Raw genomic sequence first — 15,948 nt, 5'->3', positions numbered from 1 at the left:
TCGGTTGTGTACTGACAATCGGTTGTGTACTGACAATCGGTTGTGTACTGACAATCGGTTGTGTAATGACAATCGGTTGTATAATGACAATCGGTTGTGTAATGACAATCGGTTGTATAATGACAATCGGTTGTGTAATGACAATCGGTTATATACTGACAAACGGTTGTTTACTGACAAACTGTTGTTTACTGACAGTTGGTTGTACACTGACAGTTGGTTGTACACTGACAGTTGGTTGTACACTGACAGTTGGTTGTACACTGACAGTTGGTTGTACACTGACAGTTGGTTGTACACTGACAGTTGGTTGTACACTGAAAGTTGGTTGTACACTGACAGTTGGTTGTACACTGACAGTTGTATACACACAGTTATATACTGACAAATGGTTGTTTACTGACAGTTGGTTGTATACTGACAGTTGGTTGTACACTGACAGTTGGTTGTACACTGACAGTTGGTTGTACACTGACAGTTGTATACACACAGTTATATACTGACAAACGGTTGTATACTGACAAACGGTAGTATACTGACAATCTGTTGTATAATGACAGCATGTGTCAAGTGGAAGTGTATCACTCCCTGCTGTTTTTATTGGCATTTAATTATGATGTAAGCCTAACTGTGAGATGGGGTTGTGGCAGTCAGAGCACACCGCCCTGTCCCAAATGGCACCCTATTCCCTATGTAGTGCACTACTTTAGACCAGAGCCCTATTCCCTATGTAGTGCACTACTTTAGACCAGTACCCTATCCCCTATGTAGTGCACTATTTTAGACCAGGACCCTATTCCCTATGTAGTGCACTACTTTAGACCAGAGCCCTATTCCCTATGTAGTGCACTACTTTAGACCAGGACCCTATTCCCTATATAGTGCACTACTTTTGACCCAGGCCCAAAGAGCATAGGGTGCCATTTGGGACATAAGCCAGGTTTGCAGCCACCTGAAATGAGCTGCCATGCTGGATCATTGGCTGAAGAAAGATGTGTTGGGGGTAGTAGGGTGAGCAGCTCACGGTGCTGCGTCTGAAAAGCAATGGGAAATGTCTTTCCACTCCTTTAGACCAGGTCACCAGGTCACCAGGTCGGACATCTCTCTGCACCCTGTGAGCAGCTCACGCTGCTGCGTCTGAAAAGCAATGGGAAATGTCTTTCCACTCCGTTTAGACCAGGTCACCAGGTCGGACATCTCTCTGCACCCTGTGAGCGGTGGCCTTTCCCTGGAGGTGAATGGCTTTGTACTTCCCTGTTCCTTCCCTCCATGACTGGTTGTCATAGTTTAGAGATGTCTGGCGGGGTCGTCTCTTTGTGTGCTTCATAAGAGGGCTGGAGTTAGTCTCTGACATCCAAACTGGCCAGAACATGTGGGGTCTGTGGAGTATAGCAGGAAGCTGGACCTCAGCTCTTTCTTTGATTGAAGCTCCCCTTTCTGTACTCAGTGCTGACGGCACTTCACTGTCAACGTTTTTGATTGGCTGCACCAGGAAGAGAAGGCCAGGTCACAGGTTAACTCCACACATTGGTCCATAACTCCTGTTAACTCCACACGTTGGTCCCTGTCTGACTGGTGGTATAACTCCTGGTGGTATAGCTCCTGGTGGTATAACTCCTGTTAACTCCACACGTTGGTCCCTGTCTGACTGGTGGTATAACTCCTGGTGGTATAACTCCTGGTGGTATAACTCCTGGTGGTATAACTCCTGTTAACTCCACACGTTGGTCCCTGTCTAACTGGTGGTATAACTCCTGGTGGTATAACTCCTGTTAACTCCACACGTTGGTCCCTGTCTGACTGGTGGTATAACTCCTGGTGGTATAACTCCTGTTAACTCCACACGTTGGTCCCTGTCTGACTGGTGGTATAACTCTGTCTGAAATAGATCAGCATGGTTGAGGAGGTAGGGAGCATACGTGTGGGATATGATTGGTTCTTGTCTCGTGTTGCTCTGTCTGTGAGCTTCTCTGTGCAGACGTATAATTTCTTGATTAGCACTGAAGTGTCTATGGACATTACTCAGACCAACCTGGTAAGCAGGTTTCAGGGAGAGGCCCCAAATCAACATTTTAATTGCACCAAATGAATGTTCAATGTTGTTGACTGATCCAGGTACATGGGGTAGAGCGCTTTGGCTTGAACAGCCAGCTGAAGTGTGTCCTCATCAGGAACCATGCTTGCCAAACCCTTTAAACCTTCCCTGAATGATCTGGGAGCAAAGCCCTTTAAACCTTCCCTGAATGATCTGGGAGCAAAGCCCTTTAAACCTGCCCTGAAGGATCTGGGAGCAAAGCTCTTTAAACCTGCTCTGAAGGATCTGGGAGCAAAGCTCTTTAAACCTGCCCTGAAGGATCTGGGAGCAAAGCTCTTTAAACCTGCCCTGAAGGATCTGGGAGCAAAGCTCTTTAAAACTGCTCTGAAGGATCTGGTAGCAAAGCCCTTTATACCTGCCCTGAAGGATCTGGGAGCAAAGCTCTTTAAACCTGCCCTGAAGGATCTGGTAGCAAAGCCCTTTATACCTGCCCTGAAGGATCTGGGAGCAAAGCCCTTTATACCTGCCCTGAAGGATCTGGGAGCAAAGCCCTTTATACCTGCCCTGAAGGATCTGGGAGCAAAGCCCTTTATACCTGCCCTGAAGGATCTGGGAGCAAAGCCCTTTATACCTGCCCTGAAGGATCTGGGAGCAAAGCCCTTTAAACCTGCCCTGAAGGATCTGGGAGCAAAGCCCTTTATACCTGCCCTGAAGGATCTGGGAGCAAAGCCCTTTATACCTGCCCTGAAGGATCTGGGAGCAAAGCCCTTTATACCTGCCCTGAAGGATCTGGGAGCAAAGCCCTTTAAACCTGCCCTGAAGGATCTGGGAGCAAAGCCCTTTATACCTGCCCTGAAGGATTTGGGAGCAAAGCCCTTTATACCTGCCCTGAAGGATCTGGGAGATTATATTGTGAGGGTAATGTCGTCTGATAAGGGCTGTGTGTGTGTAATTATCTCACATCTCTGCTCTGCTTGGCTGCACCGGTCTCTAACGCCTCTTAAGTGGTGGCAGAAGGTGTTAGATCTCGCTGAACCTAATCTCTACCACCCCATGGATCCAGAGTGGCACAGCGGTCTAAGGCACTGCATCTCAGTGCTAGAGGCATCACTACAAACACCCTTGTTCGAATCCAGGCTGTATCACAACTAGGGTTTGCACATTTTGGGAAATATTCAGAGGTGGAAACTTTCTGTGGGAATTAATGGGAATATATGGGAAATAATGGAAATATATGCTAATTAATACCATTTAAATGTAGATGTTTTCGCATTGGATATATTTACCATATCATATGGAGGCAGAAACATAAACCTTTTACCTTATCACATGTAGACACAATTGCAAATGATTAAATCCTTCCAATAGAAATATAAAAAACGGTTTAGTTAAGAATTTAACTTTAATTAAATGAGTTGACTCTTCACATGGGATGATTTCACTTAACAAAAGAAAGGGAATATTGAATGATCTCCAATGATCCATCGCATCTCCCAAAAACATTTTCCACATCTTCTGTAAAATGATAGTCTAGAAACTAAAGCTTTGGTTGTTTTCCTCTCAGGCTTCCATGTCTTCTCCCTGGATCTCCTCAATGTCCACCTCTTGAACATCAGACTCTGAGGCCTCATCTTCACTGTCACTTTCCAACCTTGTTGAGGATGGCTCGTTGTCAGGTTCAAAAAGCCTCAAATTTGCCCGGATGGCCACCAATTTTTCAACCCTTGTATTGGTCAGCCTGTTGCGTGCTTTGGTTTGTGTTCCCAAACAAGGACCAGTTGAGTTCTGAGGTGGATGATGTTGGTGGGATTTGGAGGATGATGGAGGCAACAGGGGAAAGAGCCTCAGATCCACAAAGTCTCTTCCACCAGGTAGCTGATGAGATACTATATGTTGGCATGACTGTCATATTGCTTATGGCATATCTCCATCCCAAAGCCCTTGCTTGGAAGTATACTTCGCCAGACTGCCAATAACCTTTCCCTCATCCAGGCCAAGGTGGCGAGATATGGTAGTGATGACACCATAGGCCGTGCTTCTACACCTGCATTGCTTGCTGTTTGGGGTTTTAGGCTGGGTTTCTGTACAGCACTTTGAGATATCAGCTGATGTACGAAGGGCTATATAAATAAATTTGATTTGATTTGTTGAGCTCTGCACTAGACAGGATGCTCTTGCCAGCATACTTGGGGTCCAACATGGATGCTGTGGCGTGTATGGGCTTCAGGCAGAAGTCTTCATGCTTTTTGATGCATTTCAGAACTGCAGTTTCCTCTGCTTGGAGCAACAGTGAAGTGGGCAGGGCATAAGCTGCTTTCTCTATGATTTGCTTGACCTTCACTTGAACTCTGCATCCAGCAAATTAGTAGATAAAGCATGTCTGGTTGGAGGGGTGTATGCTGGGCCAAGAACATTCAGAAATCTCTTCCAATACACATTTCCTGTGAGCATCAGAGGTGAACCAGTTGCATACACAGCTCGAGCAATACATTCATTAGCATTTCTCTGACTGCGTTCCTCCATTGAGTAAAGAAACGTATGATTCCAGGAGGACATGAGCTGTTGTTATCGATAAGGTGTCTGATTCCAGGAGGACATGAGCTGTTGCTATTGATAAAGTGTCTGATCCATAATTTTCACCTCGAATAGAAGTAGAGGGACTTCTGTCAGAGGTTGCTTGTTGTGAGCGCTGAGGGAACTTTATGCACTTGGCCAGATGATTCTGCATCTTTGTTGCATTCTTCACCTATGATTTGGCACAGTATTTGTAAATATACATAGCTTTTCCTTCTACATTAGCTGCAGTGAAATGTCTCCACACATCAGATAGTACCGTGGCATTTTCCTGTAAAGATTAGGAAAAAATGAGTTAAAAAAACCATACAATTCCATGTACAGATAAATAGTTAAACAGTTAGATTAAACAACTCCTTTTGTAAGATAAATGTTTTAAATGAAACATGTATGGAAACAGGTGAATTAACACTCCTCAGTTAGCAGGCTCAAACAAGCTAAAACCCACATGGTAGCAAAAACTAACTAGCAGAAATTGTTAACAAGTTAAATGATTTAAACACACTTTGCTGTAGGCTACTATATACTAGTTAACTAAAAATGATGTATGTCATATAAAATATATTCACCCCACCCAGTATTGTAATCACAATGTACCAGAAAGCATGTAGTCCTTGGCTCTGACAAGGTAGTAGTGTGGGCTCAATAGCATCTCATTAGTGTGCAAGATCTTGAGAATCAGCTGTAGATGTGATGGAAGAATGCACTGTGCATGAAGAGGGTTGCAATTCCATTGAATTGTAGCATATTTTGGTTAAACTATCCCCAAGACCTAGAATTTTCCGACCCTTTGCAACCCTAATCCCTTTGCAACCCTAACCGCCATAGGGCGGCACATAATTGGCCCAGCGTCATCTGGGTTTGGCCGGTGTAGGCTGTCATTGTAAATATACATTTGTTCTTAACTGACTTTCCTAGTTAAATAAAGGTTGAATAAAATAAAAAAATGAATGTGAAATATTTGTTTAGGCTTGGCTCAGTAGTTTAAAAATGGTAATAAACAGAGGCTATAGTCTAAGTCTTCTCTCACTCAGATCAGTACGGAAAATGGAGTACTGTCTTCTTTCCTGTGAACAGTCAAGTCAGTCAAGCCTGTGCTGCTGCTAGTAAACTATATTTACAAAAGTATGTGGACACCACCTCAAATGAGTGGATTCAAGCTATTTCAGCCACACCTGTTGTTGACAGGTGTATAAAATCGAGCACATCACCATGCAATCTCCATAGACAAACATTGTCAGTAGAATGTCCTTAATGAAGCAATCAGTGAATTTCAACGTGGAACCTTCATTGGATGCCACCTCTCCATGAAGTCAGTTTGTCAAATTCCGGCCCTGCTATAGCTGCCCCAGGCAACTGTAAATGCTGTTATTCTAGAAATGTTTAAGAGCAACGTCTAGGAGTAGAAACATCTAGGAGAAACGTCTAGGAGCAACAACGGCTCTGCCGCGAAGTGGTAGGCCACACATGCTCACAGAACAGGACTGCCGAGTGCTGAAGCGTGTAGTGCATAAGAATTGTCTGTCCTCAGTTGCAACACTCACTACCGAGTTCCAAACTGCCTCTGGAAGCAACGTCAGCACAATAACTATTCGTCAGGAGCTTCATGAAATGGGTTTCCCATGGCCGAGCAGTCCCACACAAGCCTAAGATTACCATGCACAATGCCAAGCGTCGGCTGCCATTGGAGTGATGAATCACGCTTCACCATCTGGCAATCCGACAGATGAATCTGGGTTTGGCTACCTGTCCCAATGTATAGTGCCAACTGCAACGTTTGGTGAAAGAGGAATAATGGTCTGGTGCTGTTTTTCATGGTTCGGACTAGGCCCCTTAGTTCCAGTGAAGGGAAATCTTAACGCTACAGCATACAATAACATTGTAGGCGATTCTGTGCTTCCAACTTTGTGGCAACAGTTTGGGGAAGGCCTTTTCCTGTTTCAGCATGAAAATGCCCCCATGTAAAAAGCGAGGTCCATACAGAAAGAGTTTGTCGAGATCCGTGTGGAGCCCTGACCTCAACCCCATCAAACACCTTTGGGATGAATTTGAACACTGACTGCGAGCCAGGCCTAATCACCCAACATCAGTGCCCGACCTCACGAATGCTCTTGTGGTTGAATGGAAGCAAGTCCCAGCAGCAATGTTCTAACACCTAGTGGAAAGCCTTCCCAGAAGAGTGGAGGCTGTTATAGCAGAAAAGGGGGGACCAAGTCCATATTAGTGCCAATGATTTTGGAATGAGATGTTGGACGAGCAGGTGTCCACATGCTTTTGGTCATGCAGTGTATCTCTCTGTTCTCTACAGCTTCTTAGATCTTCACCTGGCTGAGGTGGCATTCAGTGCAGGTGCAGGCAGGAGGAGAGGGGCTGAGGAGCATGGGGAAGGGGTTAGGATGTGGGGATGCAGGAGGGACATTTCTAAGTATTGCTCAGCAAAGTCATAAATCACCCTCTGGGAGGGTCACACACACACACCCACACAAAGGGATGGAGCCAGGCGACCAAACGATTCTGCTTGAGTCAGGCTGCTGGAGAATAGTCATTTGGCTGGTGTCACATCAGAGTGAGGCAGCACATCAAAGCTTCTCATTGGTAGACAGAACAGTCACCTGACTTGACAGATGACCCATGTCGCTGCAGATTTCATGGAGCTAATAGTGATGCCACTATATACTCAGTTTATTAGGTACACCACCCTGTTCACGAAAATGGTTCTCTCCCACGGACTCTCTAGGGTTCACCGAAAATGGTTCTCTCCCACGGACTCTCTAGGGTTCACCGAAAATGGCTCTCTCCCACGGACTCTCTAGGGTTCACCGAAAATGGCTCTCTCCCACGGACTCTCTAGGGTTTACCGAAAATGGCTCTCTCCCACGGACTCTCTAGGGTTCACCGAAAATGGCTCTCTCCCACGGACTCTCTAGGGTTCACCGAAAATGGTGCGACAAACAAAAAACATCCAGTCAGCGGCAGTCCTGTGGGTGAAAACAGCTCGTTGATGAGAGGTCCAAGGAGAATGGCAAGAATCGTGCAAGCTAACAGGCTGGCCACTAACAGGCTGGCCACTAACAGGCTGGCCACTAACAGGCTGGCCACTAACAGGCTGGCCACTAACAGGCTGGCCACTAACAGGCTGGCCACTAACAGGCTGGCCACTAACAGGCTGGCCACTAACAGGCTGGCCACTAACAGGCTGGCCACTAACAGGCAAATAATTGCACAGAAGCAACAGGATTAAATCTTCACAACATTAATGACCCATATCCACCTTATCTCACTTAAGTGTCTGGTGTTCTGGCCTCAAGTCAGGGGTCTATGAATTCTGTGTGTTTTTATAGGCTAACCTGTGTTTTTACCAGCCTCTCCAGCAGTTAGCCAGGCAGCCAACTGTGGGTGGTAGCTTAGCTAGCACTTTGATACTAATGACATGCTGTGTGCTGGGCTGAGGGGGGGATGCTAAAGGGGGCGAGAGGAGGGATAGCCTGTGTTGGCAGGCTTGCTATCTGCAGGGAGGGCACTAGTGGTGCCCATGTGGGTGGGAATTAATATTGGGGGAAGGCTGTGTTGAGATAGATGAGGTAACAGTTGTACTGCAGTGGTAGAGGCTAAGACAGAGGCAGGATACGCTACTATATGTATCAGTTAGATAGGATATATATAGGGGAACAACGTTGTTATCTGTATCGTTCACCCCAGCCTGACGATTGGCTCTGTGGTGTTTTGTTCTCGCTGCCTATTTCACTCTGCTATTCTGAGCTGCTCTCACTTCAGCGTGTGACACATGACTCACTCTGTCTGGGTAAACCACTGACTAGCTTGGTGTGAGAAAGGAAACAAAAACTAGTATTGGAGAGAGCCAAGCATAAGAATACTAGATAGCCATTGAGGGGTTTGTTCAACACATTTTGCCACGGGGCAGAGAGAAACAGGTCAGTTCTCCAGCCATAAATAATATCCCTGGTGGCTTGGTGACTAACTCACTAACACACAGCTCAGCTCCGCCCAAAGGCTTTGTTATCATGGCAGCAAAATGTCATATCACGGAACGTTTGTTTGCCCAACATGCTGACTCAGACAGGGTCATGGCTGAATCCAACTGTTGGCTGTGGGCATGTCTTCACTGTTAGCACTAAATGGGCCGCCAGGTTGGAGTGGAAAGATCCGTCTTTGGACAACTTTGCTTGTGCAGTAGGTCATTGGATAACTTCTCCTCAGTTCCGCTCCCACTTGGCGGTCCAAAGAGGGTTTCTCTTTTCTTTTAAGTCATGCATAGAAAAGGAGTCTGCTTTAAACCTGAGAGACTTAAAGACATCTTTGTGTGGAGACGATCCATGTTGACTTTTTAGATCCATGTCAGTCAATTACTCTGTCAGTCCAAGTGGCCTGTTAAGTCCTCTTTATCTTTTATTTTACCTTTATTTAACTAGGCAAGTCAGTTAAGAACAAATTCTTATTTTCAATGATGGCCTAGGAACAGTGAGTTAACTGCCTTGTTCAGGGGCAGAACAACAGATTTTTACCTTGTCAGCTCAGGGATTCGATCTTGCAACCTTTCGGTTACTAGTCCAACGCTCTAACCACTAGGCTACCTGCCGCCCCATCTTGCCCTTTGGGAGAAATCAGCCTCCGAGGGATGCCAGAGCACTGCTTTTAAACCTGACAAAGACAGGAAGACCACACACATTGCAGAGAAAGATACACAGACAAGTGAAGAAAATTCTGAATCACTCCTCTTGAACAACATTCCTTTAGTGAGAGAAAGAGTCTGCTGTCTCTCCCAGCCCTCCATCTTCTCTCCATCTTCTACCTTCCAATAAACTCCTCAGACCCCCTGTCTGCATCCCAATTCTCTAACCCCTTGACTAGTGTGGTGCACTGTTCACTTCCCTTCCTGGGTTTAAAAGGAAAGTTGTAAGAAATATGGTGGAAAGTCCTTCTAGCCCACGCTTATCTCACACCAATCATAATGCTTTTAAACCTCTCCACTGGCAAACAGTCTCCTCCTCAACACTGATCACCTGACATCACTGACCTACACTCACATTCAATACATCCAATGTGTTTCATAAAGCCCTTTTTACATCAGCATACCAGGTAGAGAGAAATCAGTCTCAGAGGGGAGACCAGTCCTCTTCTGGCTGTACCGGGTAGAGAGAAATCAGTCTCAGGGGAGACCAGTCCTCTTCTGGCTGTACTGGTTAGAGAGGAACCAGTCTCAGAGGGGAGACCAGTCCTCTTCTGGCTGTACTGGTTAGAGAGGAACCAGTCTCAGGGGAGACCAGTCCTCTTCTGGCTGTACTGGTTAGAGACCTATACTTACTGATACGGAACCGCTACAGTGTAGTCTCATCCCACCTTGCCCTGAGGTGGGTATTCAGAGTACAGTCTCATCTCTCCTTTCCCTGAGGTGGGTATTCAGAGTGCAGTCTCATCTCTCCTTTCCCTGAGGTGGGTATTCAGAGTACAGTCTCATCTCTCCTTTCCCTGAGGTGGGTATTCAGAGTGCAGTCTCATCTCTCCTTTCCCTGAGGTGGGTATTCAGAGTGCAGTCTCATCTCTCCTTTCCCTGAGGTGGGTATTCAGAGTGCAGTCTCATCTCTCCTTTCCCTGAGGTGGGTATTCAGAGTGCAGTCTCATCTCTCCTTTCCCTGAGGTGAGGATTCAGAGTACAGTCTCATCTCTCCTTTCCCTGAGGTGGGTATTCAGAGTGCAGTCTCATCTCTCCTTTGCCTGAGGTGAGGATTCAGAGTGCAAGGCTCCTGGACGTATGTTAGTTAGCCTGCTGTGAGGATACCGTTACGGTGAATGTCACAGGCCCAGGATTGGTTTTACTTCCCACTGTGAGAGCCAAGGCAAGCCCTCGTTCCCTCTCTCGCTCTCGGCCTCCCATTTTTTCACACCCTCGCTCCCTCTCGGTCTCCCCTTTTTTCACACCTTCGCACCCCCGGTTATTCTCGGTTTTCCTCAGCCCCTCCTTCATCCATCTGTTTCTCTTCCATACCTCATTTCTGTCCCTCATGTCTCTCTCTCTCCATCTCTTTTCCCCTCCTCCCTCTTCAGCCGTCTCTCTTCCTCGTCCATTTTACTTCCCCCTCTCTCTTTACTCATAACCCCATGAGGAGGGAGGGAGGGAGGGAGGGAGGGAGGGAGGGAGGGAGGGAGGGAGGGAGGGAGGGAGGGAGGGAGGGAGGGAGGGAGGGAGGGAGGGAGGGAGGGAGGGAGGGCAATAGCTTGAAATGAATCATGAAAGCTGAACATGTCTACATCATGAACTATACACTGCATGAGCATATTGAGCTCACTAGTGTTAGCAGACTCAGACAGTGACCAATGGCTGTATCGATGATTGTTCTCCCTTTTGAATTCAGTGAAGATTGAAGCATACCATTTTCTTATCACTTCTTAATGTCGCCAACACTTAAATTGCCTCTCTCGTAAATTCAGTTCATTCCAATTACATTTTACAATGACCGCAGCAATCAAAGGAGCAGTAAAACCACGGAAAAGGTTATTTTTTTAAAGCATCTTAAAATAAGTCCCCATTATAACAGGTAAGAAAGACATTTCCGCAGCATTTCTCTATTGACACACTCTTGGGGTGCTTACAATTTTACGTTAATATGCAAATTAGTTTAACAGCCCCCCCCACCCCAAAAAAAGTATCACCTAGCAACAGATACAAATAATAAAGAACTGTAGTATTTTTAGAGTGCAGAACACAGAAACAAGAGTTATATGAACTTCATCTGTCAGATGGATGCCGTCTGTACACCCTCCACCTCCATAATGGAGCTGTCTGTCATTCTCCTCTGGCTCAGTTGAAATGGTTTGTATAAGGCCCGGCGGCAGGGCTGTTTTCTCCCATTGCCACTGTCAGAGTACTTTAGCCTCTACATGCCAAACACAACTCACAGCTATCAGAGAGAAAGAGAGAGGAGGAGGGAGGGAGGGGGCCCTGCCGTCAGACAAAACGCCTTTATGGTTTTGTGCGGAGAGCACTGCTGTGCTGAACAGCGTCTGAACTGCGTCCCTACATCTCCAACCCAACACGTCCCCTCTTGAACAGAGCCAGGCTTTGTCTGATGGAGTTGGTCTACTAGGTAAATGCAGGTGGTTCATGATGGAATATTCCGTTATTTTAGCATACGGCCAAAGCAGAAGGAAATCCCCAGACTGATGACTTAATAAATCTGTCCTCTCCCCTATCTGAGGGTTGTAAAACTGCACGCGGGGCTTATCTGTGCTCAATAAAGAGAGACCTGTGCTTGTGTGTGTGTGAGAGAGAGAGCGAGAGAGAGAAAGAGAGGTTAGTCGGTTCAGGGCTCCTCTCCCCACTCCAGCCATTGTAATCAATCTGTGTGTAATGAGCCATCTCTGCAGAGCTGCCAGGCCTGGTAATGTGGGGCTGGTTCCACCATCTACTATCCTCCCTGGGGTTCTAAAAATACACCAGCAGTCTTTCTCCATATATATAAAAAGGTATGATGGGTCCACACTCAAAAAGATGTCGCATAAAATGTGTTTTTTTAAAGGATTTTCACTGCATCAGGGGACAGCGTACACAGACGTTTCGGCTCGGCAGCCTTCAGTGTGTAGGTGCAAATCATTTTAATTCACAACAGCATTTGGAGGGAACACAGGTGAACAACCAATGAGCAGCAGGTGCTTCTAATCAGGGTGGTCACTCATCTTCCAATCAGGGATGTGCCTTCTCTGATCTACCTGTATACAGTCACAAAGACATACAGAATGATAGGGTATGGGAGTGGGCTCCACAGGAGGCTGCTGAGGGGAGGACGGCATTAAACGGAATGGCATCCATGTGTTTGATGTATTTGATACCATTCCTCTGATTCCGCTCCAGTCATTACCACGAGCCCATCCTCCCCAATTATGGTGCTACCAACCTCCTGTGGTGGGCACGAAGGGAAATTAAGGGCATCAGGGGTGAGCTATTCATCAATCAATTGCCTTAGTTGCCCGCTCACTTGGATACATTATATCAGTTGATGAGAGAGCTCCACATTTCACCCAGCTCTGACTGGTGTAGTAATTATGGGAGTTGTCAGGTTGTTTTAATTGAATGATGTGATCTAGTGAACAAATCCGAACAGGAAATATCCACTCAGCTTTAGAGGGATGTTCACCATCAGCAGCACAGTATTCCATTATTCCACTGAAATCTGCACTGTAGTGATTCTATGTAGCATGTGCTTCAGCCAAGGTTATGAGTACACCAGTCTGGGAATAGCAGTACCACTATAGGAGTACCTGTATATCAGTGTTAAGACATAGGGTTTATGTGTGAGTCTGACCCCTGTCTCTCCCTTCTCCCATCAGACACGCCTGGAGTTGGAGCGTTATCTACAGACGGAGCCCAAGAGGCTGTCGGACCTCTTTGACGAGGAGCTTGACTGCCTGCTCACCCCGGCCTACCTGAAGGAGGACAGTGAAGAAGAACTACTAGACCCTCTCCTCCCCAGCCCTACTCTACCGCCCCTGCTCTGCCCCTCTCGGAAGCACCTCTCTGGGGCCTTGAAGTCTGCCAAACTTAGAGACGGGATGGGGTTAGGGTCTGGAGGGGGAGGGGTACACCCAGCCCAGTTGAGCGCCGTCACCTCCCTGACTCCGCCCTCGTCCCCGGAGCTGGGACGCCACCTGGTCAAGCCCGACCCCCACCAGACTCTGACGGCGTCCGCGGACGGCACGCTCACTCTCAAACTGGTGGCGAGGAAGGTGGGGCTGAGCTCCGCCATGCTGGCAGCGACAGACGCGCCACCACTGCCCACAAGGCGTGACACCACAGGCGGGCACAGCGACGGCGAGCAGGGGGGCACGTGTGTGATGGGCGTGGGGGGTATCTCTGAGAACAAGAAGAGGGTCCACCGCTGCCAGTTTAACGGCTGCAGGAAGGTCTACACCAAGAGCTCCCATCTCAAGGCCCACCAGAGGACACACACAGGTGACAGACACTCATCAACACTACTCTGCAGTCTACAGCACAGTCGAAATTGCATTGGTTTTTATTTCAGATACTTTGAGCATCAGATTGAGCCTGCCTTGAATACCAAATGGACGGCACTTTTGGGACTATTCTGTTCCATCCCACTGCACTAGGCAAGCTTAATTAAGTATGTGATAGGAAATTAATATTAGGGAAATACTGCTCACTTTTGCTCAGGGAAATACTGCTCACTTTTTCTCAGGGAAATATCAAATCAAACGAAATGTATTTATACAGCACTTCGTACATCAGCTGATATCTCAAAGTGCTGTCCAGAAACCCAGCCTAAAACCCCAAACAGCAAGCAATGCAGGTGTTGAAGCACGTTGGCTAGGAAAAACTCCCTAGAAAGGCCAGAACCTAGGAAGAAACCCAGAGAGGAACCAGGCTATGAGGGGTGGCCAGTCCTCTTCTGGCTGTGCTGGGTGGAGATTATAACAGAACATGGCCAAGATGTTCAAATGTTCAAAAATGACCAGCATGGTCAAATAATAGGTCTGGGACAGGTAGCACGTCCGGTGAACAGGTCAGGATTCCATAGCCGCAGGCAGAACAGTTGAAACTGGAGCAGCAGCACGGCCAGGTGGACTGGGGACAGCAAGGAGTCATCATGTCAGGTAGTCCTGAGACATGGTCCTACGGCTCAGGTCCTCCGAGAGAGAGAAAGAAAGAGAGAAAGAGAGAATTAGAGAGAACATACTTAAATTCACACAGGACACCGGATAAGACAGGAGAAGTACTCCAGATATAACAAACTGACCCCAGCCCCTCGACACATAAACTACTGCAGCATAAATACTGGAGGCTGAGACAGGAGGGGTCTGCTCACTTTTTCTCAGGGAAATACTGCTCACTTCATCCCAGGGAAATACTGCTCACTTCATCCCAGGGAAATACTGCTCACTTCATCCCAGGGAAATACTGCTCACTTCATCCCAGGGAAATACTGCTCACTTCATCCCAGGGAAATACTGCTCACTTCATCCCAGGGAAATACTGCTCACTTCATCCCAGGGAAATATTGCTCACTTCATCCCAGGGAAATACTGCTCACTTCATCCCAGGGAAATACTGCTCACTTCATCCCAGGGAAAGTGACTTAATCTGAAAACATAAGTATCATTTATCAAAGAGGTAGATCATCTGAGTCGTTAACAGGCAGGGCGAGCTCTCAGACAGACTAGACCACCAGACCAACACCATCAGAACTACCACACATCATACCTTACCTTCTTAGACATCCCTCGTCCATGTTTCATGTTTCTTACTTTTAGCTCAGGTTCTCTTTAATCATACCTGGTACTCATCATGGCCTTTTCTGTTAATGGAGCCTCATTTATCAGTTAAAGACCAGATCTTCTTATCATCCTCTACCTCCTACTCAGCCTCTTCATCCTCTTCCTCGTCTAACCCTAATCCTACTCAGCCTCTTCATCCTCTTCCTCGTCTAACCCTAACCCTGACCCTAACCCTACTCAGTCTCTTCATCCTCTTCCTCATCTAACCCTGACCCTCACCCTAACCCTCTTCATCCTCTTCCTCGTCTAACCCTAACCCTAACCCTCTTCCTCATCTATCCCTGACCCTCACCCTAACCCTCTTCATCCTCTTCCTCGTCTAACCCTGACCCTCACCCTAACCCTAACCCTGACCCTCACCCTCACCCTAATCCTAACCCTGACCCTCACCCTGACCCTAACCCTCACCCTGACCCTAACCCTGACCCTCACCCTGACCCTAACCCTCACCCTGACCCTCACCCTAACCCTCACCCTGACCCTGGGCCAGTGCTCACTGGCTCCTCAAATGTTCAACTGCTTGAGTACCAATTACAGAATATTGGCCCTAAAATATAATTACCACCTAAACTTAGAGTGCTGGCACCAGCAGCCTAAATGAGTACTTCAGTACTGTTCAGCGCTGCCAGGGCCCTCAGTATACTCTGCTATCAGTATTCTTTCCCAAGGTTACCACACTACTTCCTCAGCAGATTTCCAGAGGCGGAAATGGCCATAATTCTCACTCTCCTCAATCTCAATCCCAAACCACTCACACCTCTGTCAGGAAACTGTCCGCTGAGTGACTAACTGCCCTGTGATTGATGGATTGACCTGGATAAGCCGTGGTTTCCCAGTTTATTTTAGTCTGCCTCTACGTACTCTTTCTATAGGCTAAATCTGGCACTTCTCAAACACCTGTATTATTACCAGGTTTGTGGTCAATCCCATTTAAATTCTAGTCAATTCAAAAAGTAAACCAAACCAATTCAAATGATTACAACAACACAAAAAATCTTATTGAAAGGCATTGAGGAGAATTTGAATTTGAATTT

The 15,948-nt window shown here is 46.9% G+C and overlaps 1 protein-coding gene across 1 annotated transcript in view; it reads left to right on the top strand.

Annotated features, from left to right (window-relative positions):
• LOC116366983 (Krueppel-like factor 7) overlaps positions 1–13,734 on the top strand; it is a 34,821-nt gene extending 21,087 nt beyond the window's left edge. Inside the window, exon 2 of the mRNA XM_031818812.1 lies at positions 12,953–13,734. Coding sequence (XP_031674672.1) covers positions 12,953–13,729 — 777 coding nt within the window. The 3' untranslated portion in view covers positions 13,730–13,734. The remainder of the gene's footprint in view (positions 1–12,952) is intronic.
• The last annotated feature ends 2,214 nt before the right edge of the window (positions 13,735–15,948 follow it).

The sequence above is a fragment of the Oncorhynchus kisutch genome, unplaced genomic scaffold (assembly GCF_002021735.2).
Source record: "Oncorhynchus kisutch isolate 150728-3 unplaced genomic scaffold, Okis_V2 scaffold1630, whole genome shotgun sequence".
In the NCBI taxonomy this organism is placed as follows: domain Eukaryota; kingdom Metazoa; phylum Chordata; class Actinopteri; order Salmoniformes; family Salmonidae; genus Oncorhynchus; species Oncorhynchus kisutch.
The sequence above is the reverse complement of the archived record's forward strand: the minus strand, read 5'-3'. Positions and strand labels throughout refer to the sequence as shown.